This window comes from Hemiscyllium ocellatum, chromosome 10, assembly GCF_020745735.1.
Source record: "Hemiscyllium ocellatum isolate sHemOce1 chromosome 10, sHemOce1.pat.X.cur, whole genome shotgun sequence".
Classification (NCBI taxonomy): domain Eukaryota; kingdom Metazoa; phylum Chordata; class Chondrichthyes; order Orectolobiformes; family Hemiscylliidae; genus Hemiscyllium; species Hemiscyllium ocellatum.
In genome coordinates this window covers 84,674,124-84,701,947 of record NC_083410.1, presented here as the reverse complement: position 1 = coordinate 84,701,947, position 27,824 = coordinate 84,674,124, and the positions used below count along the sequence as shown (strand labels likewise).

At 39.9% G+C, this 27,824-nt stretch overlaps 2 protein-coding genes across 7 annotated transcripts in view; one reads left to right on the top strand and one right to left on the bottom strand.

Moving 5' to 3' along the window:
* Positions 1 to 22,630, bottom strand: part of dzank1 (double zinc ribbon and ankyrin repeat domains 1) — a 109,008-nt gene extending 86,378 nt beyond the window's left edge. For 2 of the 6 annotated variants that reach the window (XM_060831669.1, XM_060831673.1), the window contains exons 1-5: positions 17,849 to 17,926; positions 15,767 to 15,894; positions 8,582 to 8,735; positions 7,484 to 7,613; positions 1,551 to 1,650 (exon numbers count right to left, since the gene is read on the bottom strand). In XM_060831669.1, coding sequence (XP_060687652.1) covers positions 1,551 to 1,650; positions 7,484 to 7,613; positions 8,582 to 8,735; positions 15,767 to 15,875 — 493 coding nt within the window. In that variant the 5' untranslated portion in view covers positions 15,876 to 15,894; positions 17,849 to 17,926. Of the gene's footprint in view, positions 1 to 1,550; positions 1,651 to 3,850; positions 3,914 to 7,483; positions 7,614 to 8,581; positions 8,736 to 15,766; positions 15,895 to 17,848; positions 17,927 to 18,808; positions 19,052 to 22,097 lie in introns of those variants that run through there. The other 4 variants (XM_060831672.1, XM_060831670.1, XM_060831674.1 and 1 more) reach the window with 4 other exon arrangements.
* Positions 22,631 to 22,908: 278 nt separating this feature from the next.
* The window catches only part of polr3f (polymerase (RNA) III (DNA directed) polypeptide F), a 33,236-nt gene continuing 28,320 nt past the window's right edge, over positions 22,909 to 27,824 (top strand). Inside the window, exons 1-2 of the mRNA XM_060831676.1 lie at positions 22,909 to 23,185; positions 27,208 to 27,325. Of these exons, the coding sequence (XP_060687659.1) occupies positions 23,130 to 23,185; positions 27,208 to 27,325 (174 nt within the window). The 5' untranslated portion in view covers positions 22,909 to 23,129. The remainder of the gene's footprint in view (positions 23,186 to 27,207; positions 27,326 to 27,824) is intronic.

The window sequence follows — 27,824 nt, the reverse complement described above, 5'->3', positions numbered from 1 at the left end:
TCATATGTACACTGATTATAGCAATACTTCTGTCAACCATTCACTGTCTCTAAACTGACAGACTGTCTGTCCAATCTGCAGAACTGACAAGCAGCCAAACTAAACTTCCAATTAAATACTGTTAGGACAGTGGTTAGTTCCTACAACAAACTCCATATCCTAACCACTAACTCCACTGTTCATCCAAGCAACTGTTGGAGATTGAACCAGAATATTTGCATTTTAGTGCTCATTAATCACCCCGAGATAAGCTTCCAACAGCATTAGAACATAGAACATAGAAAAATACAGCGCAGTACAGGCCCTTCGGCCCTTGATGTTGCGCCGATCCAAGCCCACCTAACCTACACTAGCCCACTTTCCTCCATATGCCTATCCAATGCCTGTTTAAATGCCCATAAAGAGGGAGAGTCCACCACTGTTACTGGCAGGGCATTCCATGAACTCACGACTCGCTGAGTAAAGAATCTACCCCTAACATCAGTCCTATACCTACCACCCCTTAATTTAAAGCTATGCCCCCTCGTAATATCTGACTCCATACGTGGAAAAAGGTTCTCATAGTCAACCCTATCTAAACCCCTAATCATCTTGTACACCTCTATCAAGTCACCCCTAAACCTTCTTTTCTCCAATGAAAACAGCCCCAAGTGCCTCAGCCTTTCCTCATACGATCTTCCTACCACACCAGACAACATCCTGGTAAACCTCCTTTGCACCCGTTCCAGTGCCTCTTATAGTATGGCGACCAAAATTGCACACAATACTCCAGATGCGGCCGCACCAGAGTCTTATACAACTGCAACATGACCTCAGGACTCCGGAACTCAATTCCTCTACCAATAAAAGCCAGTACGCCATATGCCTTCTTCACAGCACTATTTACCTGGGTGACAACTTTCAGAGATCTGTATACATGGACACCAAGATCCCTCTGCTCATCCACACTACCAAGTATCCGACCATTAGCCCAGTACTCCATCTTCTTTATTATTACACCATAATCTCCATTATTACACCATAACTGTTTATTTCCAGCTCAGTAATACTACCTGACTCTAGCTTTGCTTCAGCTCATCGGTTGCAGAAGTCCTGATCCATGCCTTTAATAGCTCTCAATGACTAGTTAAATTCACTCTGGGCTGGTTACTCATGCTGCACCCTCCATTTCTTGAGCATCCTGAATTTAATTTCTCCATCATTGCATATTTTCAGTTGACAAGGCCCAAAGCTCTGGAATTCTCTTCCTAAATCTCGCCACCACTACCTTCTTTACCTCTTTTAAAGTGATCCTTAAAACCCACTTCTTCGCTAAGCTTTTGGGCATGTGCCCACATAGCTCTTTGTCTGGCATAATGTCAAATTTTGCTAAATAATACTCCTATTTATTTTATTAAACGGAAGGGGCTTTTGAAGTACAATCTATTGTTGTTTTTAAATTATACCTTCAACAATATAGCATTTCCTTAGTACTGAGTCTTGATGTCTCATATATACGAGTATATAAAGGAGCTGCTGCAAGATGAAATCATAAATTTGAGATTGCTTACCAGGAATTTTTTCTATTGTCTCTTCCCAAGAGTGCTTGATTTCCTTGCTTGGAGTTGTATTGAATGTAGCTGTGGGGGGTCCCAACCCCTCTTGAGTTTCCTGAAATAATAAGATGACTTGTTTTCTTTATAAACGCTCACAGTACATGGTAAAGTTGCAATCTGCCTCTGCAGAAGATTTTCAACATTTCACACCTTTACAAAGTCAACAGCTGTTAGGTTCTGGGAAATAAATAGACTGTGATATGATTCAATGTGGGGTACTGCCCTGACATTGACTGTTATCATAGCAAAGAGTGTTTGCATGCAACTCAAATAAAAGGAACCATCATATTTAGTTCCTATCCAATCCATTTGTTCTCGAGAATCATCTACTAAGTGCAGCAATAATGCCTATGCCTAGGTATCCCGTGGTCAACAACAAAGCTTTAATGATCTAACTGCCATCACTGATTGACTGCATAGATGTACTCACCTGAGTCAAAGAGGGAACAATTCAAATCCTACACCAGCACTTGAGCATATAATTCTGCCTAATATTCAAATGCTCCTTTTCAGATGAGATGGTAAACATATCTGTAGACAAAGAAAATCCTATGGCACTTTTCCAAAGAACAGCAGGAGAGGTCCTGCAGTATCCTGGTGAATTTTGATCCAACACCAAAAGCATATCAGCTGGTCATTGTGAAAATTGAGAAATAAACACCAGCCATAGGTACTCTAGCTTAATTATTATGGATAAATTGCTGGATATGTATAATTAGGGATAAAGTGGCTAATCACTGAAAGAAAATCCTTGCCTCTTACACTGGCTAAATGTCAGTTTTTTTTCTAAATTTTTCTATCTCTGATAAAAGTCAATCAAATTGAAATGTTCATTCTGTTCTTTCCTCAAAGATGCTGCCAGACCTCCTGATTATTCAGGAATTTTTTTCCTCATAATTAGATTTGTAAAGGAATATTCATGTCTAACCAACTCAATTGAAGTTTTCGAACAGGAAACTATTTTGGTACATAGGTGTAATATTTATGGTCATAGTTACATGGATTTCCAGAAATCATTTGATAAATTTTAAAAGTTAACAAGTTGTTACAGCCGTACAAAGCTTTAGTTAGGCCACATTTGGAATATTGCATGCAGCTCTGGTCACCACATTACCAGAAGTAGCGGATACTTTGGAGAGGGTGCAGAGAAGGTTTACTCGGATGTTGCCCGGTCTGGAAAATTTTAGTTATGAAGAGAGGTTAGATAAACTCTGATTGTTTTCATTGGAAAGATGGAGGCTGTGGGACGATCTGTTAGAAGTCTACAAAATTATGAGAGGCATAGATAGAGGGTGGAGAGTCAGAAGCTTTTTTCCAGGTGGAAAGGTCAATTGCAAGTCGGCACAGAGTCAAGGTGAGAGGTGGAAAGTTTAGGGGAGAAGTGTGGGGAAACTTTTTCACAGAGGGCTGTGAGTGCCTGGAACACTCCACCAATGGAGGAGAGGTGAACAGAGGGTTAGATTCTGCAAATGGGCAATAGGTAGAGGGTCTAAATAAGGAATAGGAATCAGCACAGGCTTGGTGGGCTGAAGGGCCTGTTCCTCTGCTGTGCTGTGCTGTATTGTCTCGTATAAGAGATCATGGAAGAGAAGGAAAAGTTTTGATCTAGTTAGGAGATTGATTAGATGATAAAGGACAGACAGTGGGGTTTATAGTTAAAATCTCTAGTTGGAAGGAAATACATAGTAGCATCATATGAGGATCTGTGCTGAGGCCTCAACTATTCATTATATTTATTGGTGAGTTAGATTACGTAATAGAGAGCTACATACCCAAGTTTGCCAGTTACCAAGTTTGGTAACATTGTTAAGTAATGTGGATAGAAGCTCAAAATTGTGAACAGAGATTAATTCAGTGGGAAAAATTGCAACAGATGACAATGAACACAGGTCAATGTGAACTCATTCCTTTGGAACCTTGAAAGGCAATTTTGAATATTTGATAAAGAATAAAATGGTAGAAACACTGCAGTACTAAAAAGAGATGTTGGGGCTCAAGTCCATTTTTTAAATTAGCTAATGGGATGCAACATTCTTAATGCATATTACTAATTGTCCTTGAGAATCTGGTGTTGAACCATCTTCTGTACCTTTGCAATCTATCTGGTACAAGTATACTCTTACTGCTGTTAAGACAGGAGTTCAAGCCAGGATTGTGTATAAGTTGGAATGGAACTTGCAGGTGATCATGTCTTTATGCACCTATGACAACTGTTCATCTTGGAAGCTATTGTTCAAGGACTCTTGGAAAATTACCAGCATAGGTGCAGGTTTAAAATCTGATTGAAGATTTGTAGCTCGGGTATCCGTTGTTGTGGTTCTGCTCGCCGAGCTGGAAGTTTTTGCTGCAAACGTTTCATTCCCTGGCTAGGGAACATCATCAGTGCTGTTGGAGCCTTGTGTGAAGCGCTGCTTTGATGTTTCTTCCGGTATTTACAAGAACAAACCAATATAAATACCGGAAGAAACATCAAAGCAGCGCTTCACACGAGGCTCCAACAGCACTGATGATGTTCCCTAGCCAGGGAACGAAACGTTTGCAGCAAAAACTTCCAGCTCGGCGAGCAGAACCACAACATAGGTGCAGGTTTTGTAGACGGTAAGGCACTGTTTACATGATACAGTGAAAGCTGAAAAATGTGTTGCTGGAAAAGCGCAGCAGATCAGGCAGCATCCAAGGACCAGGAGAATCGACGTTTCGGGCATAAGCCCTTCTTCAGGAATGAGGAGGGTGTGCCGAGCAGGCTAAGATAAAAGGTAGGGAGGAGGGACTTGGGCGAGGGGCGTTGGGAATGCGATAGGTGGAAGGAGGTTAAAGTGAGGGTGATAGGCCAGAGAGGGGTGGGGGCGGAGAGGTCGGGAAGAAGATTGCAGGTCAAGAAGGCGGTGCTGAGTCTGAGGGTTGGGACTGAGATAAGGTGGGGGGAGGGGAAATGAGGAAGCTGGAGAAATCTGCTTTCATCCCTTGTGGTTGGAGGGGTTCCTAGGCGGAAGATGAGGCGCTCTTCCTCCAGACGTCGTGTTGCCATGGTCTGGCGATGGAGGCGGCCAAGGACCTGTATGTCCTTGGTGGAGTGAGAGGGGGAGTTGCGTGTTCAGCCATGGGGCGGTTGGGTTGGTTGGTGCGGATGTCCCAGCGGTGTTCTCTGAAATGTTCCGCAAGTAGGCGGCCTGTCTCCCCAATGTAGAGGAGGCCACATCGGGTGCAACGGATGCAGTAAATGATGTGTGTGGAGGTGGAGGTGCAGGTGAATTTGTGACGGATATGGAACGATCCCTTGGGGCCTTGGAGGGAAGTGAGGGGGGGATGTGTGGGCGCAAGTTTTGCATTTCTTGCGGTTGCAGGGGAAGGTGCCGGGAGTGGAGGTTGGGTTGGTGGGGGGTGTGGACCTGATGAGGGAGTGGTCTTTCCGGAACACTGATAGGGGAGGGGAGGGAAATATATCCTTGGTGATGGGGTCTGTTTGGAGGTGGCGGAAATGACGACGGATGATATGATGTATATGGAGGTTGATGGGGTGGTAGGTGAGGACCAGTGGGGTTCTGTCCTGGTGGCGATTGGAGGGGCGGGGTTCAAGGGCGGAGGAGAGGGAAGTGGAGGAGATGTGGTGGAGAGGATCGTCAACCACGTCTGACGGGAAATTGCGGTCTTTGAAGTAGGAGGCCATCCTTCTTCAAAGACCAATTCCAATACCGAACAACCCAGATGGCCTCCTTCTTCAAAGGCCCCCAGAGTTGCCATTGCCTCATGATACAATAAAAGTCAAAGATAATATTTGAGGGCCAATCAAGTGGGCAACTGTTTCTGAGTCAGTACTGAGGTGTTGGAATATTGACCTTTACCCATCTAGGCAAGTGTGGAGAATTCCATTATAATCTAGACTTATGCCTTGTAAATAGCAGTATGGCTTCAGGTTTCCATGAGCAAAACTCTAACCCTTTGACTTGATCTTGTAGCCAGTACGACTATGTGGCTGGTCCAATTAAGTTTTTGATCATTGGTCACCACTGGATATTAATGGTGTGGAATTCAGCAAAGGCATTGCCAGGGAATGTCAAGAGAGGAGGTTAGATCCTCTTTTGCTTGAAATGTTAGTAGTCTGTTGCTTCCATAGTGCTAACGTTACGGCAATGTAACAAGTACAGAAGAAATAAATCAACCAGGTAAAAGATAAATGAACAAAAGACTATATTTACATCATGCTTTTCACAACCACAGGACAAATCATAGTGTCTTAAATTAGTTTTGAAGATTAGTCATGTTACAAAGTAAGAAACATGGCAGCCTGAGGATAGCAAGTTCTGACAAACAGAAATGTGGTAATGGTTAAATAATGTGTTTGACTGAAATTGACTGAATAAGTATTGGTCAGGACTCTTCATTGCTCTTCTTCAAAATAGCGCCACAGGATCTTTAACAACATCTTATTCAACTGACAAGATATCAACAGTGCAATGCTCCAACTGCACTGCACTGGATCATCAAACTTGATGTTTGTGCTGGAGTCCTGCCGTGGAATTTGAACTTTCAACCTTTTGACCAGAGTGCTATTTAGCTATTACTGGCACCTTTATGTTGATGTTTAGTTCTGGAAGGCTATTATTTAATTGGGAGGAAGTTTTGCTGCAGCTATACAAAACCTAAGTTACAGTGCTGTGTGCAGTTCAGGACTCCACATCTTCGAAATTTTACACTGGCCTTGGTAGGAATGCAATGTAAATCCACTAGATTGTCACCACAGCTCCGAAGGACAAATTGAAAAGTGATCCCATAAATTACTTCTATGTCTTGAAATACACATGGTTAAAAGGAGATTATATTGAGGTTTTTAGAATTTTCAAATAAGTTGTCAGAGAAGAATAGAACATTTTAAAAAATTTGTTGAAGGAGTCAAGAAAAGCAGACTGTAACCTTAAAATGAAAGCCAGGTCATTCAGGAAAGAATAAAGAGAATAGATAAAGGATGGTAGATGTACGAAATTCTCTCCCACAAAATGCAGTAGATGATAGCTCCATGTTTAAGTCTGAGATGTTTCGACTTTTGTAATTCAAGCATATTGTTCGACAAACTAAAGTAGATAGATTGAATTTGGATGTGGATCAGTCAAGATCACATTACTTAATCTCATTACATTGTGGAAAATGGGTAAATGATGTTCGGTCTATGTTTTTCCCGTAGTGTTCCTTATTCATTGATAGTACAGAACACGTGTACCCACCTAACCTAGAAACACATTATAGAGATCAAATCTATGTTGTCCACAACGTGGTTGAACTGTTTAAATTGAATCTGGAAGATTTAATCAGATAAAAAGAAAGAAACTGGGTACTTTCATCGTTGAGGCTTCTTCTTTAAATATCCATTATTAACGCCATTGAAATAGTTACAACAGTGTTTCCCTATCACCACACTTTCATCAGCTGTTTTATAAATTATCTCTTTCTTTAAATTCTTGAAGTTAGATCTTGATCATTCAGGAAATTGTGAAACTGGATTGATTGTAGCAGGAAAACTGAGCTACGGAAATGCATGTGCTCTGTCTGCCTCAGAAGCCACTAAGTGCAAGATGATAAAGTGAAGGAGACAGATTAATAAAGCTGAGGTGTAGAACAGTCATAGCCTAACAGAAAAGGGAAACAAAAGATTAATTCGCCTTTTCCTGTTCCTATGTACTGACATGACAAGCTATTACAATTTTATGGTTTTCACTATTCCAACAAGAAGGTGGACCTTCACGAAGCCAACATTAGAAGAATCTCTCATGGATCATTCTTCGACTCACGTAACGAATTAATGAACTTCTATGAACCTGTTCAGGATTACCCAAATCTCACTCCAGTCCTTGGAACATGTGACCTATCAACAGTATGTTACTACATATACTTACCTGTCTGGAAAGCTCCTTTGCATAATCTTGTATGAAATTCTTATCATCATCCTCCAATATCTCCACTGCATTGGGCTGTATATACTCCACAAAAAACACCTTGGTCACCACACCACTCTCTCGACCATCTCTAATAGTCAACAGAAATTTTGCAGATGACAAAACTTGGTAAAGTCATAGGCAGAGCAAGCTTCAGGACAGACAAACTGCTTAAAATGTGTGACAGAAGGCAGACACAATTTAATGTAGAAATGACAGAAATAACACATTCTGAAAGAATAATGAGGGAATGTAATTGTAAGGAAAATCTTACAATTACAAAAGTTGTGCAGGAACACAGAATATCCAGGTTGAGAGGCATAGGAGTGGGACTTTAGAAACAAGTATTTCATTGTGACAGACCAATTTGAAACATTTAAAAATGCATATGGGATCCAGGAGTTTATAAATTGAAACAAAGAATACATAAGCAAGGAAGTTATACTGAGCCTTTATAAATCACTGGTTAAGTCTCAGCGGGGACACTGAATCCAATTGTAAGTACCATGTTTTAGAAAAGGATGTCAAAGCCTTGGAGAGGATGCAGAGAAAATTTGCTAAAACGGTACACGGAACTAGGGACTTCAGTTTCATAAAGAGACTAAGAAGCTGGGATTGTTCTTTGAGACAACTGAGATTTAACAGGGATGTTCACAATTTAAGGGTTTTGCTTTAGGTGAAAGGAAGAAACTTTCCACTGGCAGGAGGATCACCACCAAAGGAAACAGACTGCAGATTATTGGCAGAAAAACGAAAGTGAGCAGAGATTTTAGTTTACGTGGAAGATTGTTATGATCTGAAATACCCTGCCTAAAAGGATGATGGATGCTGATTCAATAGTAACTTTTAAAATGAGTTTTTATATGTGCTTGAAAAGGGAAAAGAATGAGAGGATACAGAAAAAAAGTAAGGGGGTCAGATTAGGTGGAAGGTTTTGGCATATAGCTAGCATGGACACAACAAAGAAAATGGATTGCTTTGTCCTGTATGATTTTCTGGATCAATATAAAATAATTTCAAATTATTTTAATTCTTCTTTGAGACATTTGGGAGATTTACCTAGAAACAGCATAAGCTTTAATGGTTCCTTTGCCGGCTTGCAATGTGAATGGTTCTTTGTATTTTATGGTTGAATTCTCCCCATAATTTGGTTTCTTCAAGAATTGAGGTCTGCTGCCATTTACTGTGTAGTATATATCCACATCAGGGGTGTCTATCAAATAGAAAGGGAAAAATAAAATTGTCATTCAGAAGTCTGCTTTTGTTGGAATGAAATTTCTAAAAGATTTTTTTACCTTTAAGTGCAACTTGAATTAAAAGATGAGAATAGCAGGGATTACTCACCTTAGAGCAAGTTAAGGGGTATTCAAAATCTGAATGGCTTTGATATCGTAAATAAGGAGAAACAGTTGCCACTAGCAGATTGTCAGTAGCTGTAAGTCATGGGTGAGATAATTGACAAACAAGCCAAAGGTGAATAAGGAAAATTGTTATAATGTGGTATTTTATTCAGATCTACAATACAGTGCTTGGAAATGTTTCAGAAGCAGGTTCAACAGTTACTATTGAGAGCGAACTGATCAATTTTCTATTGAACATTGGGAAACATTAAGAGTTATGGTAAAATGCCAGTGGGCATGGGACTAATAGGATACTTATTTCAAAAGGCCATCACAGGCAATGTGGGCTGAATGGCTTCCAACTCAGTTGTAAGATTTGACAACTGGTTGGAAACGGCAAAGTATTCCAAACAAGTGCAGAATTCAAATCACTATGGAAACAACTTCCTTTTAACAATGCTGGACTTGTTAGAACAATAACTGCAACATGGTAGAAAGTAAACAAAGATATGCTGATTTACTTTTCCTTGCAAGTGTTTATTTCATGGAACTTAAGCTGCTTACACTTATCAATTCACAGGATTTCAACCTGCCACTTCCTGATTATAAAGCATTGTTAAAGCATTTGTATATTGGGTGAAGTTCAATAATATCCAACAGCAACGTTCCTGCCTCAGAATTTGTTTCTTTACCCCTGCACGTGTCAACATGCTGCATTCCCACATTAATTTAAAATAAAAATTTCAATCCATTTCAGCTCTAACCAAATATTAGAGCTCTTGTTTTGTATATTATTCTATAGTCTGATTTTAAGCGTATCATTTTTATTTTGAAGCCAGAGTTTCAGTCTGGACAGACAGATATATCATCTCATCTCCATATATGGAAACTGTTCCTTCTGTACATTGCATGATGGAGAAGTGTAAACATAACTAGTCGCAAAAAGAACTTCAGGTCTAATTTATTACTCTTTTTAAAGGGCATTTGCAGCTGTGGGGAATACTTTTCACAGTTCATTCAGGACATTGTGACTATAAGTTCTATTCCAGGAACCAGAGCACAAAATCCAATGCTGTCAAAGGTCAGTCTTTCAGACCAGGCTACAGTTGTACTCTCTGGTTTTGATCATATTGCACTATTTCAAAAAGATATATCCCAGTGAGGAAGGAGGATTCTAGGAATGGGATAAACTGACTATGGTTAACCACAGAAGTTAAGGTCAGTATCAAATTGAAAGAAATGATATAGAATGTGGAAAAGATTAGTGGTAAATCAGAATTGAGAAAGTTTTGAAAGCCAACAATGCTGATCAAAAAAGAAACAAGAGGGAGAAAATTAATTATAATGACAGATTAGAAAGAAATACAAAACCATGCAGTACGGGTTTCTTTAAAAAAGGAAAAGGGAAACGTAAACACCTTAGAGAATGAGGTTCGAGAAATTATGATGGAGGGGCTAAAAATGGCAGAGGAGTTAAATAAATACTTTGCATCAGTCTTCACAGTAGAGAACATTAATGGCATTTCAAAAATATTAAATAGTCATGAGGCTTAATAGGAGAGGAAGGAGAATAGACACAATAATGATCACTCGAGAATAAGTACTCTGGAAACTAAGGGCTAAATGTCCCTTGGACTTGATGGGTTGCATCCAAGTAGCTGCAGAGGTAGTGGATACAGTGGTAGTAATCTTCCATGAATTCTTAAATTCTGAATACAGAATTGGAAACCTGTCAATGTAATAATCTTCTACAAAAAGGAGCATGACAAAAAACAAATAACTGTAGGACAGTTAACTTAACACTATCATTGGGAAAATGTTATATTCTATTATAAAAGGATACAACAGCAGAACATTTAGAATACATAAAATTATAAAAGCAGAGTTAGCATAATTTCATGATGGGGAAATTATGCCTGTCAAATTTATTACAGTTCTTCGAGGAACTAACAAGAAGGGAAAATAAATGGGAAGCAGTAGCTTTAATTTACTTGGATTTCCAGAAGGCATTTAATAATGTTCCATATATAAGATTACTGAACAAGATCAAAGTCAAGAGTGTTGAGACTAGTATATTAGCATAGATAGAGGATTGGCTAAAAGACAGAATTTGGAGATGACATCCTGTAACAAGTGGAATGCCATAGGGATTGGTGAGACCACACAGTTATTTACAGTATATATTAATGACTTGGATGACAGAAATGAACTATGGCCAAGTTTGCCAATGACACAAGCAGGGAACGCAAGTAGTGTGGACAACACAAGATGTCTACAGAGACATATTGATAGGTTAAGTGAGTGGGTAAAAACTTGGTAGATAGAATATAGTGTGAGTAAATGTGAGTTTATGTACTTTGACAGTAAGAATAGAAGGGGTGAATATTATTTAAAATGGAGAAAGACGGAAAGCTACCGCAAAGAGTGATTTGGATGTCTTAGTGCTTGAATCACAAACTAAAACATTCAAGTCCAGTGGATAATAGGGAAGGCAAATGGAATGTTGACCTTTATTTTAAAGAGAATGGAGTATAAAAATAGGGAAGTCATGCTAAGTCCACATAGGCACAAGACAGACCATAATTGGAATACTATGAATAGTTTTGGTTCCCTTTTCAAAGGAAAGTTATACTGGCATTGGAGGTAATCCAGAGAAGGTTTACTAGGTCGATCAAGATGGAGGAGAGGTTGAGTAGTTTGGGCTTGTACTCATTGGAGTTTAGAAGAAATAGAGACTTTACTGAAACATACATGGTTCTTGAGGGCTTGATAGGGTAGATGTAGAGAGATTGTTGCTCCTTGTGGAAGTGTAGGACATACTCTCAGAGATGTCCATTTTAGACAGAGGTGAGGAGTTTTTTTCTTCTCAGAGAGGAGTGAATTTGTGGAGAGAGCTGTGTAAAGAATTTGTTGAAACCGCAGAGAGCTGTGCAGGCTATGTCACTAAGTATATTCAAGACAGAAATTTCTAATCATTAAGGGAATTATGGGTTATGGGGATAAGGCAGGAAAGTGGGAATCATCAGATCAATCATGATCACATTGAACAATGCACTACATTTGATAGGCTAAATGGCTTACGTGTGGTCCTATTTCTACTGGTCTCAAAACAGTAGAATTATCTTCATCAATGTTGATCTTTCAAGCAATAACACAAAAGAAAATAAATTATCACTTGTTAATTCTGGGACCTTGCTTGTGCAAGTTGCCTGTTCTATTTACTTGCTCTTTTCCAACCACATTTGCAAACTCAATATCAGTTTGATGACAATGAAATCCTTTAGCATTTCTTGAGATTATGAAAGGCAAGTAAGTTTTTCTGTCCTGAAATGAACCCACTATTGTTAGGTGAATAATCATAGCAAATACTTTGCATAGAAAAGGTTTTTATAAAAGCAAATTAGATTAAATAAGTTACTAATCTGTTCATTTTGTGCCATGTTTATTGACAATAAGAACATTATAGAGAACAAGTAAGTTAACCTGGTGCTGACCAAACAGTGTCAAGGGATTGCTAGTACCCATGAACACAGTCAGACATCAGCTTAATGCTTCACATTGATTGATTTATTGTCACTGTACAGAGATACAGTGAAAAATTTTGTTTACGAGCAATACAGATTATAGTAATCAAGGATGTACAGATCAAAAAGACTTAGACAGAGGCATACTGGTTAAATTATCAGGGTGTGCGCTAAGCAAGATCAGAATTATAGGAGGCTAGACAGCCCATTCATCAGTCTAATAATGGCTGGGGAGAATTGTTCCTGAACCTGCTGGTATATGTGTTCAGACTTCTATATCTTCTGACTGACTGAAGAGGTTGTAGGAGTTCATTACCAGGGTGCGATGGGTCTTTGATAATGGTGCCAGTCTTTCTGCGGCAGTGAGCCGCATAAATGGAGTCCATGTATGGAAGTGGTGTTGTTGTACCTTCTTGAGAGTTGCATCTACAATGGAAGCCCAGGATATCGGTTATCATCAATCTGAGGAACTTGACATTCTCTACCCTTTCAACCTCAGTTCTGTTGATGTAGATGGGAGCGTGTTCTCCTGCTTTCTTTCTGAAGTCAACGATCAGTTCCTTAGCTTTGACGACATTGAGAGATTGTTCTCATTGCACCACATTACCATAATGGTTAGCACATCAGTGGCCAGATTTTCTCAGCTTATTGCTGAGCTGCAGTTGAGGTTCCATGCACAATGACTGATGAAAAATTTGAAAACATATCCTTCCAGCAAAGAGATGACAATTTTATCAGTTGAGCAAAATTGGTGAAAATGATTCAGAGCAATTTAGTTGTTTTTGCTTTCCTTCTTACAAACTATAAATTAAACATTGGAGTAACTATTAAAATGGGGTACTTCCTATTGATTCATTTCTAATTTGTGTTTCTAGGCCAGAGAGAGGTGTCTAAATAATACTTCAAACACAAAAGACTGGCATCTGAAAAGTGACTTCCACAACCTCGAACATTTCCCAAAATGCATCACAACCAAGTGACTACATTTTGAAAAGAAGTCATTGCTGTGATGTAGGAAACAGGGCAGCCAATTTAAATACATTAAATTCTCAAATCAGCAGTATAATAATAACCAGATCAACTTTCCTTTTTGTTAAAAAGATGATGGTTAAACAATAGATTCAATATTCAAAACAGTAACATCGGATTGCTTTATGTCCCAATAGGTTTAAAGGGATCTCAGTTTAATTATTGCTGCAACACTGAAGCAACAGCTTAGATTTTATGCTCACATTCCCAGTGAACTATCTCCCTCCAGTGACAATGAGGGTACAATGCTGTGATTTAGTGGTGAAAGTGTTACACTGAGCCACAGCCGACATTTAGTTTAATAAATACCTATAGTTACATCTTTAGCTAACTATTAAGCAAGCAACAGTATTGGAACAAGTGTGAACTGTTCAGCTGCACAGGTAGCACAGCCATCATCAGCTATCAATCTTTGTCACACCTGTCAATTATGCTCAGGAATATCATTAGAGAACAACAAAGTAAAAGTTGTAAGTTTGCTCACTAAGCTAGTAGATTTGTTGTCAGACGTTTCGTGACCTTGCTAGGTAACATTATCAGTGAGCCTCCGTTGAAGCGCTGGCATTCTGTCCTGTTTTCTATTAATGTGTCTTGATCTGTGAAGTTGGGTCATATCATTTCCTGTTCTTTTTCTCAGAGGTTGATAAATGGGGTCCAAATCGATGTGTTTAAAGACAGAGTTAAGGCTTGAATGCCAAGCCTCTGGGAATTCTCATGTGTCTCTCTGTTTAGCCTGTCCTAAGATGGATGTGTTGTCCCAGTCGAAATGGTGTCCTTTTTATCTGTGTGTAAGGATAGTAGTGATAGCTGGTCACGTCTTTTGTTGGCTAGTTGGTGCTTGTGTATCTTGGTGTGAGTTTACTGCCTGTCTGTCCGATGTAGCATTTGTTGCAGTCCTTGCAGTGTACTTGTATGTGACATTTGTTTTGCTTGCTGTTGGTACAGGGCTCTTTAAGTTCATCAGTAACTGCTTCTCTGTGTTAGTAGGTTTGTGGGCTAACTGCACCAATAAACACATTGATTCAGACCCCATTTACCAACCTCTGAGAAAAAGAACAGGAAATGATATCACCCACTGTAATAGACCCAAGGCACATAAGCAGAAAGTGGGACAGAACACCAGCGCTTTAAGAGAGGCTCACTGACGATGTTACCTAGCATGGTGATGAAACATCTGAGAAAGATCTACCAGCTCTGTAAGCAAATTTACAACCTGAGCTAGACATCTTCTCAAAAACTGAAAACAAGAAAGTACATTTATATTGAACTAATAAAGCTGAGCCCATGCGGAATTGTAAATGACAAATCATGTTTGAGTAACTTGTTTAAGTTTTTTCATGAGGTAACCAAGAAGGTGGATGATGGCAGTGCAACTAATGCTTGATTAAGTATGAGACTTGTTGGTAAAACTGGAGCCCATAGGATAAAAGTGATAGCAGTGCCAGATACAAGATTGGTCATGGCATAGAAAACAGAGTTATAGTGGGTGGCTATTTCTCAGACTGGAGGAGGGTTCACAGTGGAGTTCTCAGTGATCAGTGCATGGATCATCGCTGTTATAAATAGATATTAATCATTGGACCCATGGATACAGCACAATTTCAAAATCTGCAGATTTGTTTTTAAACAAATTTGTCAAACTTGTTTAAAATTATGAGGTTTGTGGACAAGAAAACAAAAACATTTTCCAATCACTGAATGGTCAGTAACCAGCCGGCACAGATTTAAGCTGACTGATAGAAGAACCAGAGATGACATGAAATCAATGCTTTATTCAAAGATTAGTTTGGATTTGGAACACACGTGTACCATGATAGGGAGCAGATTTAGTGTTGGCAATCAAGAGGTAACTCGATAAATATTTGGAAGAAAAACAAATTGCAGGTTATGGAAAAGACTAGGGGATAAGGTTAAGGGGCTGCTCTTTGAAACAACTGGGATATGATTTACAGTCACTTGTTTCTATGCAGTACTATTCTAAGATTTGAAAGTGCTTCAGAGAAACAATCAGACACCAATTTGACACCAAGACAGAGGAGCTACTTGGACCAGTGAGTTTTAACAGAGATCTTTCAAGAAGGAGAAAGAAGCAGAGAGTTATGGAAAGAATTCCAGAGTTTAGGGACTAGAAGCTGAAAGTTCAGCCATTGTTGGTGAAGCAATAAAAACTGGTGACCCAAAAGAGGCTAAAATTGGAAGAGCACAAAATGACTGACTGAAGAAGTAGTGACCTTTGCATCTGGAAGCAAATATATTTCTGAGATTCTAATAATGTGAATGTTTGGTGGCAATCTCAATGTTAGAAACCACTCCATATCAACTATAGTCAAGAAACCATTCTTTTTTATTACCTGATTTGAGTTCGATAAGAGTGTTAGTATCAATTTCATTCTTGAATTTACCAAGGAGAGGAATCCTCAGTGGGATGATGTGTGGGACTGCAATAGATCCAGCTGTCATTCCTTCAGATAACAGACACCTACAGGATGAGGCCAGAGACAACACAATGGGAGAGTGAACCTTCTGAACATCAATGAGTGACATAACCATGTTTAGCTCCAGCCAGAAAGCCAGGTTAAAATAAATGTTATTCAAAGAAAGGACAAAGTTATTCAGGAACTATCAATGACAGCATGAGTCTCACCAAACAAACAAACTCAAATAATTAAATTTATGAGCAAGAAAGGAACTGACGGGATCGGCACGGTGGCACAGTGGTTAGCACTGCTGCCTCACAGCGCCTGAGACCCGGGTTCAGTTCCTGACTCAGGCGACTGACTGTGTGGAGTTTGCACGTTCTCCCCGTGTCAGCGTGGGTTTCCTCCGGGTGCTCCGGTTTCCTCCCACAGTCCAAAGATGTGCGGGTCAGGTGAATTGGCCATGCAAAATTGCCCGTAGTGTTAGGTAAGACGTAAATGTAGGGGTATGGGTGGGTTTCGCTTCGGCGGGTCGGTGTGGACTTGTTGGGCCGAAGGGCCTGTTTCCACACTGTAAGTCTAATCTAAAAAAAAAACCCAAAATTGTAAATAACCCCAGTAATCTACACCCAATTATGTTGTTAATAATCATTTACTTCAATTATTAATTTAATACTATCATAATAATAAATTTCTCCAATTATTAATACTAGTAGTTATTCATAAAGAATTCAAATAACAATGCTAATTAATATCAAATGATGGTTAGTAGCATAATGAATATTACATGTTGTGTATGTTACATAGCATACACAAGCCAAGGAAAATTTGTTATCTCAATGAGTATCAATAAGTTCAATATTTAAAAATTACAATGATTATCAGTAACTACATGGATTATAAATAACCTCCAATTAATTAGTGATTCAATTATAACTCCAATGATAATTAATAATAGGATTGTTTATTAATAATTCTGACTTTTCTTATTAATGCAGGAAGTGAATATAATTAATAATGAGGTAATGATTTTCATTCATCCCTCACTACCTTTCTGGTGAGTCATTTTATAAATAACAGAGTGGCTTGCTAGGCCAGTTCAGAGGGCAATTGAAAGACAATAGTACTTATGTGGGTCTGGAGCTACATATACACTAAATAGGATAGAGACTGCAGACTTCTTTCTCTATTAGTAAAATATTAGTAAGCCAGATGGATTTATACTGCGCTTTAATGCAGTAGTTTCCAGGCTTTAAAAGGGGCATAGCTGTTTCTCGATTCCAAAATGATTTAATTACCACAATTTAAATTGTCCAGCTGCCCTGGGGAGGTTTAAGTTCAAGGTAAGGATTTTGCATTTCAGGTCTGGGCCCTGAGAAGCAGTCACCAAATAGTGATTTTCCCTGAACTAGCAACAGTGGACAAAGGGCACAATCACTGTCCAATTATGAACAGCAAGGTGGACTCTCAATCCTTCATCTTGAAAGAAGCAGAAGCCCGCTGTTGTAGATTTAGGAGAAGGTACCCTATAATGCTGCAATCCACGCAGTAACTTTTAAAATGCTCAAGCAAAGAATAGTGACAGCTACCATGGGACCTGTCACCCGCTTACTGGGAAGGGCCACAAGACTGATCTGGAGTTCCGCTACCATGATCTGCTAAGGAGAAGCCACCCCTGGGGAACAGACCTGGTGGGGCTGTAAGACGACTGAAACAAAAGTCCAGTCAGCCTCTGACAAGTGGCCTTTCACTATCCCCAAAAACCCAGCTCCAAAAGGTCCTGAAGACAAGGCAGTGCTAGCCAACAGCAGCACAGAGCCACCTGATGCCCCGGCCCACTCCACTACAGATTCAGCTCGATATCTCTGGCTCATTCATCCAGGCCTCGAGAATAACAGTCCAATAATTTAACCATTAAAACCTCCTCCTCGTGTCAATAACTAATGACCCAATTATTACTGGCATTGTTATTATTATTATTATTATTGGCACTTCATAAATAACAAACCGACGCACCAGAAACAGCGTTATGCGACTCTACCCAGATGCCGCTTTGCACGAACACCTCGGTCTCGCTCCTAGCAACACCCGCACTGCGCGGCTACGGCTCCTCCGATGGGCCGTCTCTTGTCGCCTGGCAACCGCCACAAGCAATCAAATCAACTCTTACAGCGGCATTAGCAACGGCGCCTGGGAACGACGCATGCGCAGTTAGAGTTTAGCCGAAGAGGCAGGTGAGGGGGGTCCAGGTGTGGCCAGGTAGGCATGGGGTGACCCAGTCTCAGACCTGGTTGGTTACTAAGACTAGCAGTTGTGTCCAGGGCTTACATTTCAGTCGATCCCGTCAGTTCCTTCCCAAACATTAAGAGATTAAGAACTCTGATCTAGGCAGAATGCCTGAGATTCAGAACCAACCAGTATTCTGCAACAATGTGGTGAAGCACAGGGGCACATTCTAAAAGTTTGCCATTAGGATGAATATTGGCCACAACGTTCGGCAAAGCCCAGTGAGTCTTTAAAACGAGCCACAAGCTCTGCTAAGCCACCCAAACAGGTAGATCATGCTTTGTTGAAGTTTTAAGCCAAAATATGGTGTTTCTGAACATGCAATTGTAAAGAGGGGCAGTTCAGATCATAGCAGTCTTATTTCTAACTCAAAAGTTATGGATTCATATAATGAACACTATGGCACTTAGTGTAGTACTGAGAGTGCTATACCATCAGAGCTGCCATCTTTCCAATAAGACGTTCAAATACAGTTGTCTACTGTCTCAGGTGGACATAAAATATTCTATGGCATTACTGTAAATAAGAACAGGGGAGTTATCCTTTGTATTCTGGCCAATATTTATCCCTCATGAACAAATTAACAAAAAGATTATCAGATCGTTATCACTTTTTTTGGAAACTTGCTGAGTACAAATTAGCTACTGCATTTCTTAGTTCCTACAACAGTGATTGTGTTTTTAAAAGTACCTCAACAGAAGCCAAGACTCAGACTTGGGACCTTGTGGTGTACATATGCAAATTTAGGAGCAGGGGTAGACCACTTGGCCCCTCAAGGTGGCGAAAGTGAGGACTGCAGATGTTGGAGATCAGAGTCAAGATTAGAGTGGTGCTGGAAAAGCACAGCAAGTCAGGCTGCATCTGAGGAGCAGGAAAATTGATGTTTTGGGCTAAAGACCTACATCAGGAATGGCCCCTCACTTGTCCCCTCAAGCCTGCTCCACCATTCTCTAAGATCAGACTGATTTTGATTAGTCCACATTTCTACCTCACCCTAATTACTTTTAGTTCCCTTGCTCATCAAGAATCCAACAATCTTTGTCTTACAATATTCAAAGATTCTGCTTCAATTGCTTTTTGAAGATGACAGTACCAAAGACCCACAACCCTGTAAGAAAAAAAATCTTTGTTTCTGATTGAAATAAGTGACCCCTTATTTGTAAACAGTAACCCTGAAATATAGGTTCTCCCACAAGAGGAAATATCTTTTCATATGCACCCTGTCAAGACTGTTCAGGATTTTTTTTTGTTTCAATCAAGTCACCTCTCACTTTTCTAAACTGCAGTGGATACAAGAATAGCCTGAAAACCATTCTTCATACCTGAAAACCCCCATTCTTCATAAGACAACCTGCCCATTCCAAGTTATGGAATGAGGAAATGGAGTTCCTATCGCAACTAGGTCTGCCATGATCTTACTGAAGGTGGAAAAGGCTCGAAGGGCCTAATGTCCTACTCTTGCTTCTAAAGTTCAACTTTCCCATGAATCTGTTTTGACTTGCTCTACTTGGCTGCCCAGAGTTTTCCAGGTGGTTGTCGGGTCCTCTAAACTCTTTTAATATTGGCAGATAAACCAGGGAATGCCAAATAGTTGTCCTCTATAGTTTGCTGCATTCAGAATTGGGCAGTTTACAGCAAGGCAAATCGTTGGGAGGATTCCCAAGTCAGCAATGGCCAATTTAATGCTTGTTGCGTCTCCTTTTTCTCAGGATCCCACAAAATAACTTTGGTTCAATTACCCATGGAACTGATCATCATGTGTCCAAAACGGCCAACAAGAAGTGTGACTGTATTTGACATCTGGTATCCTATTTGGGTCATAGGGTCCTGTTTGCTATAATAAAATTATCACCTGAATTGGGTGGATGTTTTGGATAATAGGATACTCTGTCACGACATATGCAGATTAGACCACTATTCCCATTTGAAGCTGTTACTACTCCTCTAGTTACAGAAGAACTCAACCTATTCCTGCACCTAACACTTTCATTTTCCTACAATTATTCAATTGGTACATCCCTCCTCATTTTTTCACACCAGAGTGATTGCTGTACTTACAGTAGTTTGCATAAAAATAAGTAGTTTCATTGGAATATAAAATATAGTGGCTAACAAGTTGATTAGAATATTTTTTATGTAATGCAAACAAACTTGTGCGCCATTGCATTCTTGTTTGATGTAAGCTCTGAAAAAATTACTATCTGACAGTGGGAGAAGATATCAAATTCCAACCTGCACCTTTTTACTTTGAAATTCCCCCTCTATGGCAATTATATAGTACCTACACCACAGAATCAAGTCACTTGACTCACCAGATCTACACTAGTATTTATTTATACGCAACATTAATCTCTGGATGTAGGTTTGCTTGCTGAGACGGAAGGTTTGTTTTCAGAAGTTTCGTCACCATACTAGGCTCATTGAAGATGTTACCTAGTAAGGTGACGAAACATCTGAAAATGAACCTTCCAGCTCAGCGAGCAAACTACATCCAGAACCTCAACTTGAGCTACAAATCTTCTCACAACTTGCTAACATTAATCTCCTCTAACTCTGATTACCCCATGTCCTCAAATCCCTACGTTCAATTACGAGTCAGATATATATTGTCTTTAAGAAGGCATATAGAAACATTAGTTACACCAAAAATTGAGTACTGTACTGTGTACAGTTCTTGTCCCCTCATTTCAGAAAGGATGTAACTGCCATCCAATGGATACAGAGGAGATGTTACAAAGATGTGGCCAGAATTGGAGAATTGCAGCTACGAAGAACGATTGGGTAGGCTTAGGTGGAGGCTGACGGTAGATTTAATTGTGGTGTACAGGTTGAGAGGGGCTTGAACAGAATGGATGGGAAAAATCTATTTGTCCTTGGCAGAGGGGTTATGACTGGGGTGCATATATTTAAAGTGATTCTTAGGAAGATTGGAGGGGAGACGACAAAAATGTTTTACATCCAGACATTGGTAGGAGTTTGGAACTCATTGCCTAAAAGTTGAAGCAGCAACCTTCAACGCATTTGAAGGGTCTCTGATAGGCACTTGAAACCTCCAGAGATTAAGGACCAAGTGCTACAAAAGGATTAGACAGGTTGACTCACTTTTCAGCAGCGTAAAGTGAAAATGACGTGCGGCCTTCTTCTGTGCCATAAACATTTATAAATTATTGGGATATTTGAAAAGGAGGAATTTGCGGGATATGGTTTCAGGACAATGGGATGGCAGTATGGTGCACCGTCAGCATGGACATAATGAGTTGAGTGGCTTTGTCCTGTGCTATAGTAATTTTATCCTACAAGTTACTTCTTAAATTTATCAATGATATCTGATTCAATCATCCCATTTAAAATTTAAAGAAATTATTCTTAGTACTGTTAGTGGCTATATTTTTGCCCCTTGCTCTGGTCTCATTCACAAGTGAAAACAGTTTCCTTACATCTACCCCATTGAGCCTCTTTATAACTTTAAAGATCTCTACAAGGTATATTGAACTTTCTTTCTACTATCGTACCTGCATATTCTGATAGCATATCTTAAAACATACTTTTTTGACCAATCTTTAGATTACCAGTGATTTATTTATTTGTATTCCCAAAAAAAATTTTTGTTCCTCGTCCCATCTTTTAACTTGGGAAATCGAATCTGAAATGCATTAACCTGAAATGGTGGCAGAATCAGATTTCGGACTAACTTCCAAATGGGATTGTGATAAATAATTTTTAAAAATGTCAGACTCCACAGAAATAGTTTCAGGTGAAGGGAAGTTGCATGGTAAATTTAAAAAGTCCACAATGTTGATATCCGAGTTGTGCTCGGGTTAGTTTTAGGAAAACGGCTACCTAGCCGCTCTTATGGCATGAAGTCGTTGCATTTTATAAACTAAAATCATCACAGAAAGCTAACTTTAATTATCAGTCTCTCACCATTTTAACATGGTTAGAAATCACACAACATCAAATTATAATAAAACAGGCTTACTTGGAAGCATTAGCTTTCCAAGTGCTGCTCCTTCATACAGTGGTTGTAGAATCGCCTGTTGAACGGGCAGTGCTCCGAAAGTTAGTGCTTCTAAACAAACCTGTTGGACTATAACCTGGTGTGATTTTTTTAACTTTGTCACCCCAATCCAACACCTGCCCGTCCACATTTCAAGTGTCAGATTGATGGGAGTAACTAGCTGATTCTACGAACTAATTAAAAACTTTTAATTTTTACTTTATTTTCTCTTAATCCGAAATTTTTCGCCCCGTCTATTCCTTTCTCTGCCTAATGTGAAATTAAAGCTCACCCAGTCTACATTTTCTCCTCCTCACCCTTATCCCCGTTATTACTTTCCTTAAATTTGATCAGTTGATAAGATTTTGTTTAAATTTACTGCGCCATTATCAGATCCCACGTAAAGCAAAACTAAACGAATGCATTTTTAAGATATCTACTTTCCTCTCTCAGAGGGATGGCAAACGTGTTGTCTCAAATGATTGCTTGTCCTTTGCAACACAAAGTTTGCAACTAACCACTCTTGATAACAGGACTTGCAGCTAAAGCGCCAAACTCTGGTCAGGCCCCAGCTCAAGCTAGATAGCTGCTTCTCAGATTGCCGGAGAACATGGTCACAGAATTAATCCGCTGCCTCTTTGGTTTTTCACTATTTTCAGAACTGCAGTGTAACATACGGCAACAGAAGACGCTGCTTGTAATTAACGACGAGAGGCGAGGAGTGCAGCCTGGCAAATGAATCTCTGGCCTTTTTGCAGAATAAGAGGCTGAGCCGGCAGAATGAAAGGCCCCCAGCTCGGAGTTGACGCTGTAGATGGTTAACCCCGGGGTTGGAGGGTGAGCCTGTCATTTGGAACGTTGATGCTGAGATTTGATACAACGTGGAACGCAAGAGTTGCAACATTGGACCGAGGGGCACGTCAACAACACTGTAGACCAGATCCAAAAACAAATCCTTCTGTCGCCAATATATTGTCATGCTGATAATTGAATCGGCACCAATATATTGAAATAATGGCTGATGTGAAAGTGAAGCAAGAAGCAGTAGATTCTGTAGGGCTGGAAAGCAGGTAAAGTTTTTGAGTAGCTCTTGCCTTCTTATTACTGGCTGCAGTGACAAGATAGAGCCATTTTCGCGTTGTAAAATTCCACCACTGAAGAAAAGTTTTCACTCTTCAGACGCTGCTGAAAATTTCCGTGCTTTTTGAGACTTCTAGCATGGAGAGTATTTATTTTCTGCCTTCTTCGCGTCTCCCGGCCGTGTCGTCTTTGTCTTGTTTACATGGCATTTACTAGAAAGGGCCAATTCGCTCCCTTTCACATCTTAATATACATTTCTTGCATTTCTTTTTTTTTCCCCACTGTTAACAACTCCTTTTGTAGTTTGTACTGGAACTTCTAACTTCTGAACTTTTGCTCTTCCTCTGCTTCTGTCAAAAGTATAAAAGGATCTACTTTCCAACACATTTCAAATCTGGAGAAGTCATTCCTGACTCGAAGTATTAACTGACTTGAAATGTTAAACTGAGTTTCTTCAGTATTTTCTATTTTTATGACTTATTTATGTTGCACTTATTAATGGAACATCCTAAGACACTTCACGTGGACTTTTATAGAACAAATCAGGGAGCTTCATATGGCCAAAAACTCAGTAAAGAGGTGTGGGAGTGAGAGAAATGATTTAGAGGGGCAGAGACATGTAGGAAGGCAGTTGAGTTTAGGGCCTGGTCACTAATGGAACAGTAAGAGAATCGTAGAAAACCTTTGAAGGTTTCTGCCTCAACCACAACTGAACAGCAAATTCTTGACACTTTGGGGAGAGAGTTTTTCCTTCTATCCCCATTAAACCTTCAACTGATCTCCTTAAATCTGTGCAGCCAATAATAGACCTTCCTGCTAGGGGGAACAGGTAATTCCTGTCCAGTCTAGCCAAGCCCCTATTTAAGTCACTTCTTGGCTGGCTCTGGAAAACAACCCTAATCTGTTGAAATTAAATCGAGAATAAGAAATGAATAGGGTCAGATGGTATAGAGTCTGTGGGTAGAATTGAGGAACTGTAAAGGTGAAAAGCCATAATTGGAGTTATGTATCGGTCCCCAAACAGTAGTCAGCAGCTGGGGCACAAGATACACCAGGAGTTAGAAAAAGCTGTATAGGAAAGGCAATGTCACAGTCATCATGGGGAATTTCAATATGCAGGTGAACTAGGAAAATCAGAAAAGGAATTTGTGGAATGTCTGAGATGGCCTTTTGGAGCAGCTTGTGGTGGAACCCACTAGGGAACAGGCAATATCGGATTTAGTGTTGTGCAATGAGCAGACAGTGATAAGGGAGGTTAAGATGAAGGAACCCTTGGGGGGCAGTGATTGTAAATATGCTTGAATTTACTCTGTTCCACATCTGTATGTCAGGATACTAGTGAGAGTGGGTCATGTCTTTTCGTGGCTAGTTGATGTTCATTTATCCTGGTGGCTAGTTTTTTGCTGGTTTGTCCAATGTAGTGTTTGTTACAGTCCTTGCACGGTATTTTGTAAATGACATTCATTTTGCTTGTCCCTGTAGGGTCTTTTAAGTTCATTAGCTGCTGTTTTAGTATATTGGCAGATCATGATGCGAAGAGGTCTGATATACTTTCCTCCAACCAGCTTAAAACTATGACCCCTCATGTTAGTCATTTCTGCCCTGGGAAATAGTCTCTGGCTATTGACTCTATGTATGCCTCTCATTACCTTGTATACCTCAATTAAGTCCCCTCTTCTCCTCCTTTTCTCCAATGAAAAAATGTCTGAGCTCAGTCAACCTCTCCTCATAAGATAAGCCCTCCAGTCCAGGCAGCATCCTGGTAAACCTCCTCTGAACCCTCTCCAAAGCATCCATATCTTTCCTAAAATATTTTCCTTCTACTAGCATTCGCTGTCTTCTGTTGGCCTGCCAATTCTGTATCCAGACAGCTATGTTCCTCTGAATCCCATTCCTCCTGACCTTCTGAATGAGCCTACCATGGGGAACCTTATCAAATGCCTTGCTGAAGTCCACATACACCACATCCACAACTCGACCCTCATCAACTTTTCTATTCACATCCTAAAGAACTCAGTAAGGTTTGTGAGGCATGACCTGCCCCTCACAAAGCCGTGTTGATTGCATTTAATCAAGCCATGCTCTTCCAGATGGTCATAAATCCTATCCCTCAGAATCCTTTCTAACACCTTGCAGATGACAGACGTGAGACGGACGGTCTGTAATTGCCGGGGATTTCCCTATTTCCTTTCTTGGAGAGGAATTACATTTGCCTCTCTCCAGTCTTCAGGTACGACTCCAGTGGAGAGTGAGGATGAAAAGATCTTCACAAGTGGCGAAGCAATTACATTTCTCGTTTCCAAAAGCAACTGAGGACAAATTTGGTCCGGGCCTGGCGACTTGTCAATCTTCATGTTTGATAAAATTTTCAGCATATCAGCTTCCTCTATCTCTATCCGTTTCAGCATGCACACCTGCTCTTCAAAGGTTTCATTCACTACAAAGTTCGTTTCTTTCGTAAAGACAGAAGCAAAAAACTCATTTAGGGCTTCCCCTACCTCCTCAGATTCCACACACAAATTCCCTATGCTATCCCTGATCGGCCCTACTCTTTCTTTGACCATTCTCTTATTCCTCACATACGTGTAAAATGCCTTTGTGTTCTCCCTAATCCGTTCTGCCAAGCCTTTCTCGTGTTTGTTGCTGAGAAATCGGCAGACTGTGTTCATTGGGTACTGTTCTTTTTGAATACACTGTATAGGTGGTTTTCCTCTGCTCTGCATAGTTCCTCTGTGCTGTAGTGTGTGGTGACTCATTGAAATAATGTTCTAATGTAGCTTCGTTTTGTGGGTGTTGGGATAATTGTTTCTGTAGTTCAATATTTGGTCTGTATGTGCTGTTTTTCTGTAGACGCTGGTTTGAAGTTCCCCATTGACTGTTCGCTCTATTGTGACCTCTAGGAATGGCAGTTTGTTGTTTTTCTCTTTTGTGAATTTTATACCAGTAAGTATATTATTTGATGGTCTTGAAGGTTTCCTGTAATTCGTTTCATTTAGTGATGACAAAGGTTTGGGTTGGATGGTTGGCAGAGCTGTTTGTTCAAGTCTCTGCATTACTGTCTTGGCTAAGAACCCTGATATTGGAGATCGCATTGGTGTTCCTTTGATTTGGTCTGTAGGTTTTGTTATTAAAGGTGAAGTGGATGATAAGGCATAGGTCCACTAGCTTGACAATGTTGTCCTTGCTGATGAAGTTGGTGGTGTTTGATGTATGTGTCTTTGGTTCTTTGGCATTCCAACCAGAAGTCTATCAACAAAAGCATTGAATTGGATCCCATCTACCACCCTCTTAGAAAAAGAACAGGAAAAGACATCACATGATATGACATCACCAGCCCAAATAAACCTAAATATATAAATAGAATGCATGACATTACACCAGCGCTTCACCGAAGGCTCACTGATGCTGTTACCTAGTATAGTGACAAAACGTCTGAAAAACGAACCTTCCAGCTCAGCAAGCAAACTTATATCCAGAACCTCAACCTGTGCAACCAATCTTCTCCACTTTCTATGATCTAGAATCTGGAGCAGGCTCAAGGGGCTGAACGGTTTAATCCTGCTCCTATTTTCCTGTGACTCGGTAAAGAGTTTTTTTTGTTATCAGGTACACTTTCAGGAGGTAAGTTTGCATTGGTTTGCCTTTACATCAGTTGTGATGGAACAGAAACTGAAGTATGGGAACAACTTTAGCAATGTAAAATAATTAAGAAGATCAAATACTTTTCATAGAAGTAAGTTGTTCAGAGTTGACCTTTCAAATGATTGTACTTTTTTTTTACACAGTGACTCCCCAATGCTATTACCTTGTGATATAAACTATATGTTCTCTGTTCCATCATGAGTATAGCATACGTACTGTAGTTTTTCACTGGTAAGTGCAGTACTGAGGTGATAGGCTTCTGAATATCTTGTAAGGAGCATACTTGCATTTTACTGTGTCGGAGCAGTTAAATTAGACCATATACTATAGTTGTCACATTGACTTATTATCATTTCCTTTTTACTTCTAGGATTATAGAACTCTGTCAGCAGTTCCCACAAGGAATCACAGACCAAGTTATTCAGAATGACATGCCACATGTGGAGCCACAGAAGAGGGCAATGGCTATCAACAGACTTCTCGCAATAGTAGGCTGTTAAATATTCATAACAAATCTATTGTATTCATATTGTGCATATGCTAACCTCTGACTCTAAAGCATTTTGGAATATTCAATGAGATTTTTGTGGTGTAGCTACTGTAGTGTAGGAAATTAACAACCATTTGTACACAACAAGGCAATGGCCGAGTGGTATTATCACTAGACCATTAATATGCAAACAGAAACACAAGTTGTTGGATCATGGTTTCCCTTCACAGATACTGTCAGACCTGCTGAGCTTTTCCAGCAGCTTCTATTTCTGATTTACAGCTTCCACAATTCTTTTGCTTTTCACTAATCTGGAAACTTGAGTAATATTCTGCATACCAATCCTTCCGTGGCAGATGGTGGCAATAAGATTCTAACATTAACAAATCACTAATAGTTGGGGAAGGAGTAAAACCCATCTGGTTCACTCATGTCATTCAGGGAAGGAAATCTTTCACCTTTACCTGGTCTAGCATACATGTGACTCCAGACTCTCA